Source organism: Cucurbita pepo, chromosome 11, assembly GCF_057944985.1.
Source record: "Cucurbita pepo subsp. pepo isolate OVF chromosome 11, ASM5794498v1, whole genome shotgun sequence".
NCBI lineage: Eukaryota > Viridiplantae > Streptophyta > Magnoliopsida > Cucurbitales > Cucurbitaceae > Cucurbita > Cucurbita pepo.
In genome coordinates, this window is record NC_141808.1 from 3,857,558 (window position 1) to 3,871,994 (window position 14,437).

At 36.5% G+C, this 14,437-nt stretch overlaps 2 protein-coding genes across 2 annotated transcripts; both read left to right on the forward strand.

The window, feature by feature from the left end:
• Window positions 1–2,135: 2,135 nt before the first annotated feature.
• On the forward strand, window positions 2,136–10,105 carry LOC111805844 (RNA-binding KH domain-containing protein PEPPER). The gene is made up of 6 exons (XM_023691093.2): window positions 2,136–2,599; window positions 3,995–4,235; window positions 7,627–7,775; window positions 7,867–8,121; window positions 8,479–8,673; window positions 9,655–10,105. Exons 1-6 carry the CDS (start codon window positions 2,207–2,209, stop codon window positions 9,844–9,846), a joined length of 1,425 nt encoding a protein of 474 aa, XP_023546861.2. The 5' UTR covers window positions 2,136–2,206; the 3' UTR covers window positions 9,847–10,105.
• Window positions 10,106–11,395: 1,290 nt separating this feature from the next.
• Window positions 11,396–14,005, forward strand: LOC111805842 (SNW/SKI-interacting protein). The gene is made up of 2 exons (XM_023691091.2): window positions 11,396–11,695; window positions 12,039–14,005. The coding sequence occupies exon 2, from the start codon at window positions 12,052–12,054 to the stop codon at window positions 13,861–13,863; it is 1,812 nt and encodes a 603-aa protein (XP_023546859.1). The 5' UTR covers window positions 11,396–11,695; window positions 12,039–12,051; the 3' UTR covers window positions 13,864–14,005.
• Window positions 14,006–14,437: the final 432 nt, after the last annotated feature.

A 14,437-nucleotide genomic window follows, 5' to 3' on the forward strand; every position in this document is an offset into this window, starting at 1 on the left:
TTATCTTCTCTCCCATTCACCAATTTTTTAAATAATAAATAAATAAAATATATATCTTCCCCCGATTTAATAACCTAGTTAGGAGCTACGAATAGCTCGGACTCTAAGATAGTCGTTATATTGTTGTTTTTTTAGTACAAAAAAAAATATTGAAAGATTGATACAATGATTTAGGTTTTTGGGTTTATTAGTGAGGTACACAGTAGTTTTGAAATATTTATGAAATGTCGAAGGTAATTTGCAATATTTAAAATAATAAATAAATTATTTAAATATACACGGAATCATACAAATATCCTTATAGAATTACGTTATCTACGGATCACCAATGAATAACATAATTCTTATTATATGTTTGTTTTATCTATTGCATACGGAGCAGTACCTTGTCTTGTACTTACTAGCATTTGATTATATTCCTTCTATTCAAGATCGTTGAAGGTTGAAATAAATAATTTTTCGAGATCCATATGGGTTCGGTAAGATGAATAGTTATTAAGATACGAGAGAGTTCCAAAAATTGTTTCGTTTTCCATAAAAGATTTGGAGGTTGGAAGGATGCTATGGGCTTATCCCATTTTGGCCTTTCTTATTTTGGAAATTAAAACCCATTCCCCTTTTGAATTTATAATATAAAGTATTATAAATTATGGGCAAGAGCATGGGAATCCATTTTTGGTCCATGCCTTTTGACTTTGATTTGGATAAGTCTATCGATTAATTGATTGGTTCGTTGATGAATTATATGTGTTTGATCTAATACTATCAGATGTCAATTTAAGCATAACTCAACGAGATGTTAGAAATTTGAATCTTTTACTTTAGTTTGTTGAACGAAAAAAATAAATATATATGAGAGGTGAATACAGTTGGAGTGTAAGGTTGAGTTGGCTCGACTTTTTAAGCATGTGTTTAGAGTGCAGTCGAGGATTGAAATATTTGTTGATGCGTTGATAATAAACATTCATCAAATAAAAATCGTGTATTAATCTCAATAGGACGATATACATTAATATTGAGATATAAATTTTTTAAAATATAAAAAATTAAGACTTTTGCGTGGTGTCGCCCCTTGAAAATCTAGAGGACCGTGTGTCTCCCACGTCCGGTCGTACTCATAATCGCATTAGGTCTTCAAGGTGAACAACCTCTAGTCAATAAAACAATGTAGGCAAGGAAAGTCGGCAAAATGGATCCGTAATCTCGGGAAAATGATTGACATGCAGGCGCGCGCGGACTGGGAATTTAGATGTTTAATCATGAAAAATTATTTGGAAGGAAACCAAGTATATTTAAAAGTAAAAAATTGTCATAAAAAATTACCTAATAATTAATTTAAAAAATTACCTAATAATTAATTTAAATAATTTTATAATTCGTTTATTTACAAAATAAAATAAAATATTTGTCGACGTTAACATTTTATCCACGTATCTATAAAAGTGAAGTTATGACAATCGATATCGATATTAATATTTTAATCAAGGTGTAGGTTTGGGTTTATTTGAACTTGGTTAATTTAATTTAATTTAATTTATTTTTTTTTTTAATTTACTTTTTCTTATTATTATTATTTTTTAATTTATAAAATTGTAAAGTTTTTAGGTTGGTAAGACTAGCTCGTGTCCTATGTTTTATTTGGACTAAGTGTGAGATCCCATCTCGGTTGAGGAGGAGAACGAAACACCCATTATAAAAGTATGGAAACCTCTCCTAACAAACACGTTTTAAAAACGATGACAATATTTGTTAGCGGTGGACTTGGGTCGTTACAAATGGTATCAGAGCTAAATACCGAGCGATGTGTTAGTGAGAAGGGCAAACTTCGAAGGGGTAGACACAAGGCAGTGTGGGAGTAAGGACGTTGGAGAAGAGAATGGAGTGGATTGCGAGATCCCACATCTTTTGAAGAGGAGAACAAAACACCATCTTTTAAACATATTGAAATTTCTCTCCAACAAACTCATTCTAAAAACCTTCTCGAACATTGATAAATCGTAATATAATTATAACTGCTTTAACCTCTTTTAGCATTTACAAAATAAATTAATAATTGATGAATAATAAATTTAAAAAATAAAAGTAATTTACATATAAATTAAAATTAATTAACGAATTTATTTCTTCTTTTCCTTTTCTCTTCCTTAATTTTCTTAAAACCTCTGCAACTCTTAACCCTAACTCAATAGACTCTTCATCTTTCTCGATGGCCACCAACACAGCTACGGATAATGGCTCCACTGATGCCAACGTCCTCAATTTCAACCCCGAAAGCTCCCCACATGCCTCTGTAGCTGCTGCAGAACCAGACTCTATGGAAGCCGGTGGCGCTGAGTCCGACCTCGATCCCTCTAACCAAGACTACTTGTCTGCTCCGGCTTCGGATTCTGCAGACCATGATGAAAGCCCCAATCATACCGACGCTTCCGATAAAAAGTGGCCCGGATGGCCTGGAGACTGCGTGTTTCGGCTTATTGTACCGGTCGTTAAAGTTGGAAGCATTATTGGGCGCAAGGGCGATCTTATCAAGAAGATGTGCGAGGAAACTAGGGCTAGAATTCGTGTTCTTGATGGTGCTGTTGGCACTCCTGATCGTGTTGTGAGTGTCTTTTTAACCTGACCTCTCTCTGGTAGCTGTTTTTTATTTTTTTTCTAGGCAAAAGAAATCTCCATTTTTGGGTCCCGAGGTTTCGGGAGAAAAAAGAGAGATCATTCTCCCATCATTGGTTGGTTCCATGAATTTCACAGTAGTTAGTCACAACAAGTTATTTTCTTATTCTTTCACAGAAGCCGCAGAATCTCTGTTTGATATTAAGTTAACTAGCATATCAATTGAACTTATTGGGGAACAAAAGGAGCTTATGTTAAACCTTTTTTTGGTTGTTCAATTGAAGCTTGATCTATAATGGAGGAGGTGCTTCGGAATTCTTCCTTTAGGGAGAAGTTCTAGCTTTTGTCCAATTTTGTGGGACATTTGGTGCGAGTGGAATAGTAGAATCTTAGAGAGGTGGAGAGTTCAGGTGGGGAGGTTTAGGAGGTGACTAGTTTAATGCCTCCTTGGTTTTTTCTGTCACTACGTCTTTTATACTTATGAGCTTGGTCTTATTCTTTTGGATTTGAGACCTTTTCTGTAGTTAGGGTTAAGACTCTTTTTTTTTGTTTGGGAGCTTGTTTTTGCATGCACTTGTATATTCTTTCATTTCTATTAACAGAAATGTGATTTCTGTCCATTTTTCTTGGAAGATTAATTCTCTGTACACATGTTTGAAATGCAGATGTAACTTCTTATATTTTTAAGAACATGACAACTTGATATCATTCTTTGAGTCACTTCTTTAGGAGTAAAAACTTGAAGCATTTTTCCATGGTGGCATAAGCCTCTTATAACCCAAAGTAGGCGTAATTTTGTAATTTTTGTTAGGCTTGATTTTTATGGAGCGGAGCTTTTGTGTGTGTGTGTGTGTGTATTTAGTCTAGATCTTGTTTTGGCCCCCTTTTATTAGGCTGTCTTTTTTTTTTTCCTTTTCTTTTATGCTCTTGAATTCTTTCAATTTTCTCAATGAGAGCTCTGTTCTCCATTGAGAAAAATTCGAATACTTGAGGCCAAATATGACAGTGATCTGACTATTACCTTCCATGAAGAATGTGCTTTTGTATAGGCTGTTTTTTACTTCATTTTATATATTGACCAGGTACTGCTTGATTGTCCTGTAAAATTTAGAAGGTGTTGACATGTAATTGGTTTATTTAGATTATACACTATGTATTTTCAGGAGTGCCCAAATGATTTTGATTAGGTTCAATGAAGAACTGTAATATATAGAAGAGAGGCATAGCTTTTCCTTATAAGATGCTGTTGCAATTACGTTTTAATTCTGTGATGCTTCACTTTGATTTGCAAAAACACTTCGATGCATTTTTGGCAATTTCTTTCAAGTAGGAGGTCTTGTTCAAACTTGTACGTTCAGTTTTTAATGTTTGAAGTTTACTTCAGGTGCTAATTTCAGGAAAAGAAGACCCTGAGGCACCCCTTTCCCCTGCTATGGATGCAGTTATAAGAGTCTTCAAACGTGTGTTCTTATTTTCTGAGAACGAAGACGAGGCTAAAACTTCATTTTGTTCAATTCGGCTACTGGTGGCATCAACTCAAGCAATCAATCTAATTGGAAAGCAGGGTTCATTAATAAAATCTATACAGGAGAGTACAGGAGCCTCTATAAGAGTATTATCAGGAGGTATGCGTTCATTTTCTGTTATGCACTTGCCATTCTCTTTTATTGATTGATTTTGAGCCTAGCGGTACTATTTTCAAAGATCATGAAATCTACCAGATAGCTAAGTTATAGAGTATCAGAAAGGCTGTTATTTAGAGAAAGGCAGATAAGTGCACCCTCCAAAACCTTTTGCAAGAGGAGGATCATTCTAAAGACTAATAATGCCACAAAAGATCCAAGGGAATCAATAGAAGACCCCCGTTATTGTGAGAAATGCAAATGGGTCTGATAAAAATCTGTCCAGCGTACTAAGCTTTGATTTTGGCAGGAGAACAATATCCTGAGCATTATTAACTGTAGTGTTTTTTATAAGATACACCATAACCCTTATTCCTAAACCCTTTTCATTTAGTCCAATTTCGTATTGATCAGTTATTTGACTAGAGAAGTGATTCGGTTAGGAAGAATTGCTTGTTTTCACCCATAATTTTGGGATCAAATGTTTGGAAGAAGTGGAAATTTGGGATGTCTCATTGCAAGATTGCAACCTCAAAAGTTGTGCTGTGTAAGAGTTAGAGTTTGATAGTGCATAGAGACAGGATACTGAAAGAGCAGCTCGGCCCCTTTCCATATAAATAATTAGAGTCTCTTATTGAAAGAGCAGGGTCCCAATGACTAGATAGCAAGTCCTTGAAGAAAATATCAATAAGAATCACTAGCCTTTATAGGGATCACATTTTTACCTTTTACCATTGAGCTAAATGTACCTTCCCTTTTTTTCCCTAAAGAAAAGCCTCTTCTTTAAAAGATACGCAGGTATATATCCACAGAAATTGATCTTATGTTTTCCATCTTGATATTTCCTACAAGACTCCAGAGCTCCATGGTCTCCCTAGCTCGCACTCACTGTCTGCCCAGCTGCAAGCTAATTCTTGTTGCTCATTTCACATGCAATGGTCACCCGTTACCATCGTTTAATCCTTTGGGGTTATTGAATGTGCACACACACTTGGTGACCTACAAGCCTTGTCTTGTTTTTTGAGTTCAATGATGTGTGGGGATGATGATTTGAACTTTTGACTTTTTGGTCGAGGTGATAATGCCTAAATCAGTTTAGTTATTGCCAGGTTGGCAGCAGTCTTGTCACCACACATGTGAACTTGATTGATATAGGTGGCATGCCCAACAAGTGTCATGCTGACTTAGCATATTACTGTCCACATCGCACATGGTCAGTTAACCTTGTTGACATCACCATGAGAAATTGGATTCACCCTTTGCTAGTGATTAAAAGGTGTGTGCTTATGCAGCATAAGTGATATTTTTTTATTTTTATTTTTTATTTTTGTTTAAAAATAAATGAAAATATAGACCCCCATTTTTAGTGAATTCTTACAAAAGCTCTCATTCTCTTTCTAAAAGTTTCGTACCCCCATCATTTGTTGTGTACTATACTTTTTCATATGTTAAAAAAATGTTATTAATATATTTTTTTAATTTTGTACTCCACTGAAAAGGTTCTCCCTTGCTCAAAGGGCTTAACATTTTTCTTATGCACGTTGTATATTCTTTCAGTTGCACTATGAAAGTTTGTATTTTTTAAAGAAGGATACTGTGTGTCATGCGATCTGAAAACAGTAGCCTAGGCACGACATGAGCCTCCAAGCTTTGTCACTGGGCATTCACCTCAATAGTCCGAGAGCTAGGATATTAAATCAAATCTAAGAAACTGAAAACAAAACTGCAAAACACAATCATCCTCTATCAATCTTCCCCGTCTTCTACCATCCCCAATTTTGAGGGAGTAGGCTGGGGTGAACGAATACTTGCTTTTAACCACCTTATGCCAAAGGTATATGCAGGTATATATCCACAGAAATCGATCTTATGTTTTCCATCTTGATATTTCCTACAAGACTCCCGTGCTCCATGGTCTTCCTATTAACCAAGTGCTACCTCACTATAGGCAAATTGGGTTAATAAAGATAAGTAATTGGGATCTTAGCAGGTCCAGATTAAGTACTTCTTGACCCTTCAGAAAGTAGCCCCCTACCCCCCACCCAATCTTTTTAATTTTCAGTGACCATATTAACCATTGAATTTTGGAATTCCAAGGACTGGGGTTTATCTTCAAATGAGATCTCCTAATACTTTTATGGTCCAAATAGCAATCAAGGTGTTGTCCTGGGTATGTTTCACATTGCTTGTCCCAACCTTAGAGCTTGTGTTCCATTTATTAGGTTTTTTTTTTTGGTAATTATTAGCTTAGTATTATTCTTTTGAATTGGAGCCTATTCTTGTCGGTTGTTGAGCTTGTTTTTTTTTTTAATGGCCTATTATATTCTTTCATTTTTCTCAATGAAAGCTCGGGTTCTTGTATTGGAAAAAACTTCCAACTTGCATTAGGGATATTAAACAAGCAAACAAATAGACATCAGCTACAATAGTTCAAAGGTATTGTGATTAGAAAATTATTTGCCTCAATCCCTTGGATGCAGCTTTGTTCTGGTGAGTTTTATCCCCATTACTTCATCAAAGTTGCTGCCAAACAAAATTTGAATCTAGAAATATGATTTCGTTGAGTTTTATTGCTGGACACAAAGGCTACAGGGAGACGATCGATGAGTTCCTTCTCCATCCACCTTTTCAAGAGAAAGGGAGGTTTTTGTGGCAAGCAGGAGTTTGTGTTGTGTTGTGAGGCTTATGGGGTGACAGGAATAATAGGATCTTTAGGGAAGTTGTGAGGGACCCCTCGTTAGGTTCTCTGTTTCTCTTTGGGCAAAAAGACTTCTTGTAATTATTCTTTACGTTTTATTTACTTAATTGGAACCCACTCTTTAGTTGGGTTTGGTTCTTTTAGATGCTCTTATTATTCTTTCATTTTTTTTCAATGAAAGTTCAGTTCTTTTTTATCAACTTTTTTCCTGTGTTTTGAGCCTTGTAGCATTAGGAAAATGTAACGTGTGAGACCTTTCATTTAAAGAGACCCCATTGCTAACTTTATTTTTTTTTAATGAATTTATATGCAAATGAGAATATAAACTCTCTTCAAAATTGGAGGATTTAGTATAGTTTCATTCTTGAGTTTTGAGTTTTATCTGGTTATCTTAGAGAAGCATGCTTATTGTGATTCACTAACGTCTTTCTCTTGCTCATACATGATAAAAACGACCTATAAAAGAAAAAGTACATGACAATAGCTAGATAAAATAAAAATTATTTTTTACCTCAATTGTATTGTTATAAAACAAAGTGACCAAGCATGATGACTATTAACTTCAAGCCTTGAGCTTCAGTCAGCAGGACATGTAAGTAATAATGTCCCGAGATAATAATACATTTCCTCCTAGTGTTATTCATCCATGAGTGCTCTCTGAACATTCCCATATTCATCTACATTTGATGCTTGCAGATGAGATGCCGTTCTATGCTGGTGCAGACGAGAGAATGGTTGAATTGCAGGGAGAATCCTTAAAGGTTCTCAAGGCCCTAGAGGCAGTGGTGGGCCACCTAAGGAAGTTTTTAGTTGATCGTAGTGTTCTTCCTCTGTTTGAAAAAAGTGTAAGTGTTTTCTTGTTAGATCTGTGACCAACCTTTTTTTTTACCATACTTTAGGACTGGTAATGAATTGTTGCTACTTTTTTTTTTTTAGTTTAATACACCTCCCTCACAAGATCGCCAAATGGATGCCTGGGCTGACAAGTCCTCACTTCTTACTTCATCTCAAAGTGTGATCTCTGCCGAGTATCCTTCATCTACAAAAAGAGAATCCCTATATCTTGACCGAGAAGCTTATCTTGATTCTTATATTCCATCCTCTGGTATTTCTCTATATGGGCAAGATCGAGTACTTCCTACAATTCGATCATCGGGTGTTGGTCGCTCTGGGGGACCTATTGTAACTCAGGTTGGTATATGTAGCTCATTTATCCAGTTATTGGTAGAAGGAAATGGTCTATGTTGACTTAGTGAGGTGGCAAACTTCCTCACCTACTGACCTCCAGAAGACCATTCAGTCATTGCATGTCCGTTATTACAATTAGGTGATTTGTTTTTCATCTTCAGGTCCAGGCAAGCTAGAAGCTTCTCAGTTTACATGTCCATCTTGTCTTGGAAACACTAGGTCCAAAATATTTAGCATATGCATACAAGTATTATAGATTTTAGCATAACTGAATGGAGGCAGTGGGGACAGGATAGTTACAGAGTCTGTCTTTGTAGTTTGTTATATCTGATTAAGTGACCTCCTTGTGGTTCCTGTCAGGTTACTCAGACAATGCAGATCCCGTTATCTTATGCTGAGGACATCATTGGGGTTGGAGGAACAAATATTGCATTCATCCGTCGCAATAGTGGTGCCATCTTAACCATACAAGAGAGCAGGGGATTACCTGACGAGATCACTGTGGAAATAAAAGGCACTTCATCACAAGTTCAGATGGCTCAACAATTAATTCAGGTAATATTTAAGTTTCCCGTTTGACTTATAACTTGGGGTTAAGAGCTTGTATGTGGTCCATAGAGTTGTGATGGGGTACTCTGTTTCTCACGTCTTGCATAAAGCTACTTTTATTACATTTTGTAATTCTCTCCTTGGCCAAAGCTTTAGCCTCACTAGACTCGACAGTTTTTGGTATCATTGTGGATCACTAAGAGAGGGGGGGGAGAGAGAGAGAGTGAGGAGAGGAGAGAGAAGAGCCTATTTGTAACATAGATCTAGTATCTTTCAAATGCTCCATAGAACTCGTTGCTTTCAAAGTTCACCCATGCTTACTGTTGTTGTTTAGTGGTGCATAAGTTTGTTGATGATTATTGTCAATTGAATTGAAGTCTAAAATAAATTTAAAATTGAACTTAATGGAGATCTGTCATCTCAATGCCATTTTCCACTACTTAAAAATTGGAAGCAGTTTTACCCTGTTCTTTCTGTGACGGTAGATATTTAAAAATAGCTGGAATGGAAGCTTAGGCTGTCTTTTGTCAGTGATTTAAAAACAAAACATTGAAAACTAGAGATTTAATCGTCACCATCTACAAATGTTTCCTGGCTTTTATGTTAGGATGAGTCACAGTATATATAGGTAGATACATATATATATGTATATATTTTGTAACTATCAGCGTAGCCTATTCTTTAGGCTTGGGACCCATATTTGTAAACGGGCGACAGGGTTGCTTGGTTTTTGGATTCGTTTTTTGAATGCTTTTTTATATCCTTTCATCCTTCTCAATGAAAGACGGTTTTCATTAGACGGTTTTAATTCTCTTCTATAGACGGTTTTCATTACTTATTCAGCATCAAATACATGTTTAAGATAGAAAAGGATTGTGATTCTCCCGCATCAAGAATTATCCCAACTCAAATAGCTCTATGACTTATCTGTTGATGCGCAAAAATTAGGGTAATGTTTACATATTTACGATTCTTTTTGGCTTGTAGGAAGCAGTAAGTGCTCCTAAGGAACCAGTAACAAGCAGCAGCTATGGCAGGCTAGACACCTCAGGCATGAGGTCATCTTACTCCCAGTTGGATGCTGCAGGTTCATCCTATACTTCATCCTCTTTATCTTCACAATTATATGGTGGATATGGATCTTCTGGGTTAGGAGGCTACAGTACCTTCAGGCTCTGAACTGATTGATCTGCAGAATCGTACCCACTCGGATTTCATCCGCTTCGGATTAATTCTTGTTAAGATAACGGATGAATTATTTTGGAACGTAGTCGTTGTAAAGTCAGCCTAAAGTAGTTAAAAGCGTTTTTATTACCCTCTCTGGCATATTGAATCTGATTCAGATGGGTAGATTTGTCTTGTGTTTTCTTTTTCAGTGTTAATGTGTTTGTTTTTAGGTTTGTTCAATCAATCGCTCGAGGTCCTCAAATTTTCAGGACACTTTTTTTTTCCCAGTTATGTTGGAGAATTCAAATTAACTTAAACACTGAAAAACTGGGCTGCATCTTAGAGTTCTTAAGTTAATAGATTGGTAGGGTCTTTTAATATCTGGAAAAAAAGCATGAATTGGGGTTAATAGATCGTTATGCATAATTTACAAATTCAATTACTCCTCTTTGATTTAAAAATAAGTAAAAAGAAAATTACTTGGTCTCTTAACTTTACATATTCCATGCCTTCGAACCTAACTTTTCAAATTATTAAATAAAAACTAATTAACATAAAGTGATCTTTAACAAGCCATGATCCTAAGCTCGATAAAGATAAATGGAAAACAATTTTTTCTTTTTAAGTTTTTATAAATAAGTGAATCAATATATAGATCTCTTCTTACTTTTTGAATTCATCCATTATAAAAAAATTGTTCAACCAACCGTAGACGCATTTACATTTAGACGGAATGAGAACTAGAACTAAAATTTCATTCTCGTGGATGACATTTACTAGAACGTCCTAATTTGAAATCCTAATCTCTAATTGATTCTCTAATTGATTTTGATTTCAAATAACTCCCAACAAACAACACGAAAGAATTATCATTTCTATGTGGGTTAATTTCGTTATAATCGATTTTCATTCAAGTAGTTTTTTATCCCAGTTTTAGCTTCATCTAATTCATTCCACGTAAATCATCATTATAAACCTAACTCAATTGATTAAAACATATGTTATATATTCGAATCTTCCATCTCACATGTTCTTGAATTCATAAAAGTAAAAGTAAAAGTAAAAGTGATAAAAACTATAAAATAATTAATAAAAATATAGCAAAACCACTCAAACAATGAACAAAATTAGGAGTGATGAGGTTTTGTATGAGATATGTGAGTACAAAGTGGTCCAATGTGCTCATTTGTTTTTTTTATCTTTTAAAATTGACTTATTTAAGTTAGGATATGAACTTATGGGTTCATTATGAAAATTCAATTATATAGATTATATTAGTTCATGAATTTTCTTAAACTATATTAAATTAAACTTAATAAATAAAAAATTATTGTTAATTTTAATATATATATATATTTTATTGGTGATATATATATTTTATTTTTAATTAATTTTCTAATTCAATCCACTAAACCCCTACCAAATGAATACAAGAGGCTTAGATGATGGATCCATATCGACCCGATCCGATCCAATCCGAAGACAAAAATCACGGATTTGACAGTCATCCGGTTCGACCCGATACATTTCCCCATTCTTGACCCGTTCGAGCCCTAAGTTCCGTTTGCCCTTTCGCTTCTCCCTCGAACCCTCCCTTTTTGATCCAATCTTTGCAAATCAAAACTTGCCAAGTTCTTCCCCTTTCGCTCGATCCGCCGTCGAGCCCATTCGAAGCTTTCTATCAGCTACTTACTCCAACCTCCGTTATCTCTTCCACAGTCGTCTCTCGCTCTTGCAGTCCCCGCCGTCGAACAATCCCTCTCACTAGACAATCTGACTTTTTGGCCGAGTTCTCTCATATTTTAACCGCTTGACTCTGTGGTTTTGGGCTAATTTACTCTGCATCTGCTGCGACTTTGAGGTAAACATCTCTCTCTCTCTCTCTCTCTCTCGATCTTGATGGATATGAAGGATTTCGGAGGTTTTCCAATCTAGCAGCTGCACCGTATTTTCTTTCTTTTCCGTTTGAAGTTGTAATTTATTGTTTTGGTTTTTATTTTATTTAGGTTAGAGTTTAATTGGGTTTCTTTAATTTCAAGCCTTCTTGTTTGTATGAGATGTTAATTCTTAATTTTCAGCAATATCAACCTCTGGGTTTGGGTTATTTTGGATCAAGGTGTTTGTTAGCTTTCTTACCTTCAATGGTTAAGAGCATGTTTTTTTTTTAAACAATTGGTTTTCACTGGTTCTGCTGATCCTTTTAGGTAGTTAAAAGGCATGGCAACTCTGAAAGACCTTCTTCCTGCTGTAAAGTCAACCACTGTAACTCACTATGATCATTCTAGTGATCCATGGTTCAAGCAGCGTTTTAGTTCCTCAGAAGCAGAGCAAACTTCTGTTATCAAGGCAAATCCGGTGCCGCCTTACTTGAAGCGTGGTGGGTTTGTTCCAAGGAAAGTAGAGGATTTTGGAGATGGTGGTGCTTTTCCAGAGATTCACATTGCTCAATACCCACTTGATATGGGTAGAGACAAATCATCGAAGCCTGGATCCAAGATCCTTCCTATTACAGTTGATGCTCATGGGAATGTTGCGTATGATGCTATTGTCAAGCAGAATGAAAATGCTAAAAAGATTGTGTATTCGCAACATAAAGATCTCATTCCAAAGATTTTGAAAAATGATGAAGTGAGTGATGAAGACGAAGAGTTGCAGAAAGAGATTGAAGAAACAACCGAGGAAACGAAGTCTGCACTTGAAAAGATAGTTAATGTGAGATTGAGTGCAGCGCAGCCTAAAAATGTTGCCAAACATTCCTCGGATTCAAAGTTTATCAAGTATAAGCCATCTCAACAATCAGCTGCGTTTAATTCAGGTGCCAAGGAGAGAATAATTAGAATGGTGGAGATGCCAGTTGATCCACTCGAGCCTCCAAAGTTCAAGCATAAACGTGTTCCTAGAGCTTCGGGGTCTCCACCTGTGCCTGTTATGCATTCCCCTCCTCGTCCTGTCACCGTGAAGGATCAGCAGGATTGGAAGATTCCACCGTGTATTTCAAATTGGAAGAATCCAAAAGGTTATACAATCCCACTTGACAAGCGACTTGCAGCTGATGGAAGAGGCCTTCAAGAAGTTCAAATTAACGATAACTTCGCAAAGCTGTCTGAAGCTCTGTATGTTGCAGAGCAGAAAGCAAGAGAAGCTGTTGCAATGAGATCTAAGGTTCAGAAAGAAATGCTTATGAAGCAGAAGGAGAAGAAGGAGCTGGAGCTTCGAGCATTAGCTCAGAAAGCCCGGTCTGAGAGAACTGGAGCTGCACCTCCTACAATTCCCTATCCATCTGAGAGAGACACAGTAGATACCTCTGAGATGAAAGGCGAGTTTGAGCGTGTACGAGAAAAGGAGAAGGATTTACCAAAGGAGACAAGGGAGGAAAGGGAAGAGCGGTTGCAGCGGGAGAAGATTCGTGAAGAACGACGTCGTGAGAGGGAAAGGGAAAGAAGGTTGGAGGCTAAGGATGCAGCAATGGGAAAGAAGAGTAAGATAACAAGAGACAGAGATCGTGATATCAGCGAGAAGGTTGCACTTGGCATGGCTTCTACTGGAGCAGGTAGAGAGGGAGAAGTTATGTATGACCAGAGGCTATTTAACCAAGATAAAGGAATGGACTCCGGATTCGCAAACGACGACCAGTACAATATATACGACAAGGGTTTATTTACTGCTCAGCCCACTCTCTCAACTCTCTACAGACCTAAAAAGGATGCTGATTCTGATATGTACGGCGGCGCTGATGAACAGTTAGACAAGATAATGAAGACGGATCGCTTCAAACCAGACAAGTCGTTTTCAGGCACTGCAGAAAGGTCTGGACCCAGAGATAGGCCAGTTGAGTTTGAGAGAGAGGTAGAAGAAGCCGATCCATTTGGACTCGATCAATTCTTGACCGAAGTGAAGAAAGGTAAGAAGGCTATGGACAAGGTTGGGTCTGGTGGGACAATGAGAGCTGGTGCTGGTTCGTCAATGCGGGAGGGGTATGAGGGGGGTAGCTCTGGTAGAAGTCGCATTGGATTTGAAAGAGGGCATTAGGTACACAATGCCATCAGTTTTATGATGTATTTGAGTTATATTACCCACTTGGATTCTCTTCCTTTCCCAAACTGCTTCTACAAATGTGTATTAGAACTTCACTTGTTTGCTGGTTGCCCTTTATTGATTGCGCTGTTCTCTATGGTTTCTTGTGTTGGGAGATTTCATCTGGATTGATTTCGTTTGCAGGTGGTGCGATTGTAACAATTCTGAGTTGCTGAAATGGTAACAATCAGTTTAGTAATGATAGTACTAATATTTTGTAGCTGTGGTTGTAATAATGTTCATATTGTTCATGTTTGTTTTTCTGGTTAGAAATAACATTATGATGTCTAATAAATCAGTTAAACACACAAATTAGGATAAAATGGTTTTTTTCTACTTGTAAATCATGTGCAATGGTTGTAGCTAAGTTTAAACCGTATCAAATGGGATGAGTCCAAGGTTGAAGGTTGATTGAAGGTTGAGTTGACTTGTATAGCTAATTGAGTTAACTTTAAAATCATATCTAATACTTTGAATCATATTTTAATATCCATGACCATACCTCTACCTTGAAAATTTTAAGAGTAGA

Excerpts from the sequence above, each read along its gene's own strand:
- LOC111805844 (XM_023691093.2), top strand. The coding sequence starts at position 2,207 with ATGGCCACCAACACAGCTACGGATAATGGCTCCACTGATGCCAACGTC. Across the intron at positions 7,776-7,866 it reads TTCCTCTGTTTGAAAAAAGT|TTTAATACACCTCCCTCACA; the intron begins GTAAGTGTTTTC and ends TTTTTTTTTTAG. Across the intron at positions 8,122-8,478 it reads GGGGACCTATTGTAACTCAG|GTTACTCAGACAATGCAGAT; the intron begins GTTGGTATATGT and ends GGTTCCTGTCAG.
- LOC111805842 (XM_023691091.2), top strand. The coding sequence starts at position 12,052 with ATGGCAACTCTGAAAGACCTTCTTCCTGCTGTAAAGTCAACCACTGTA.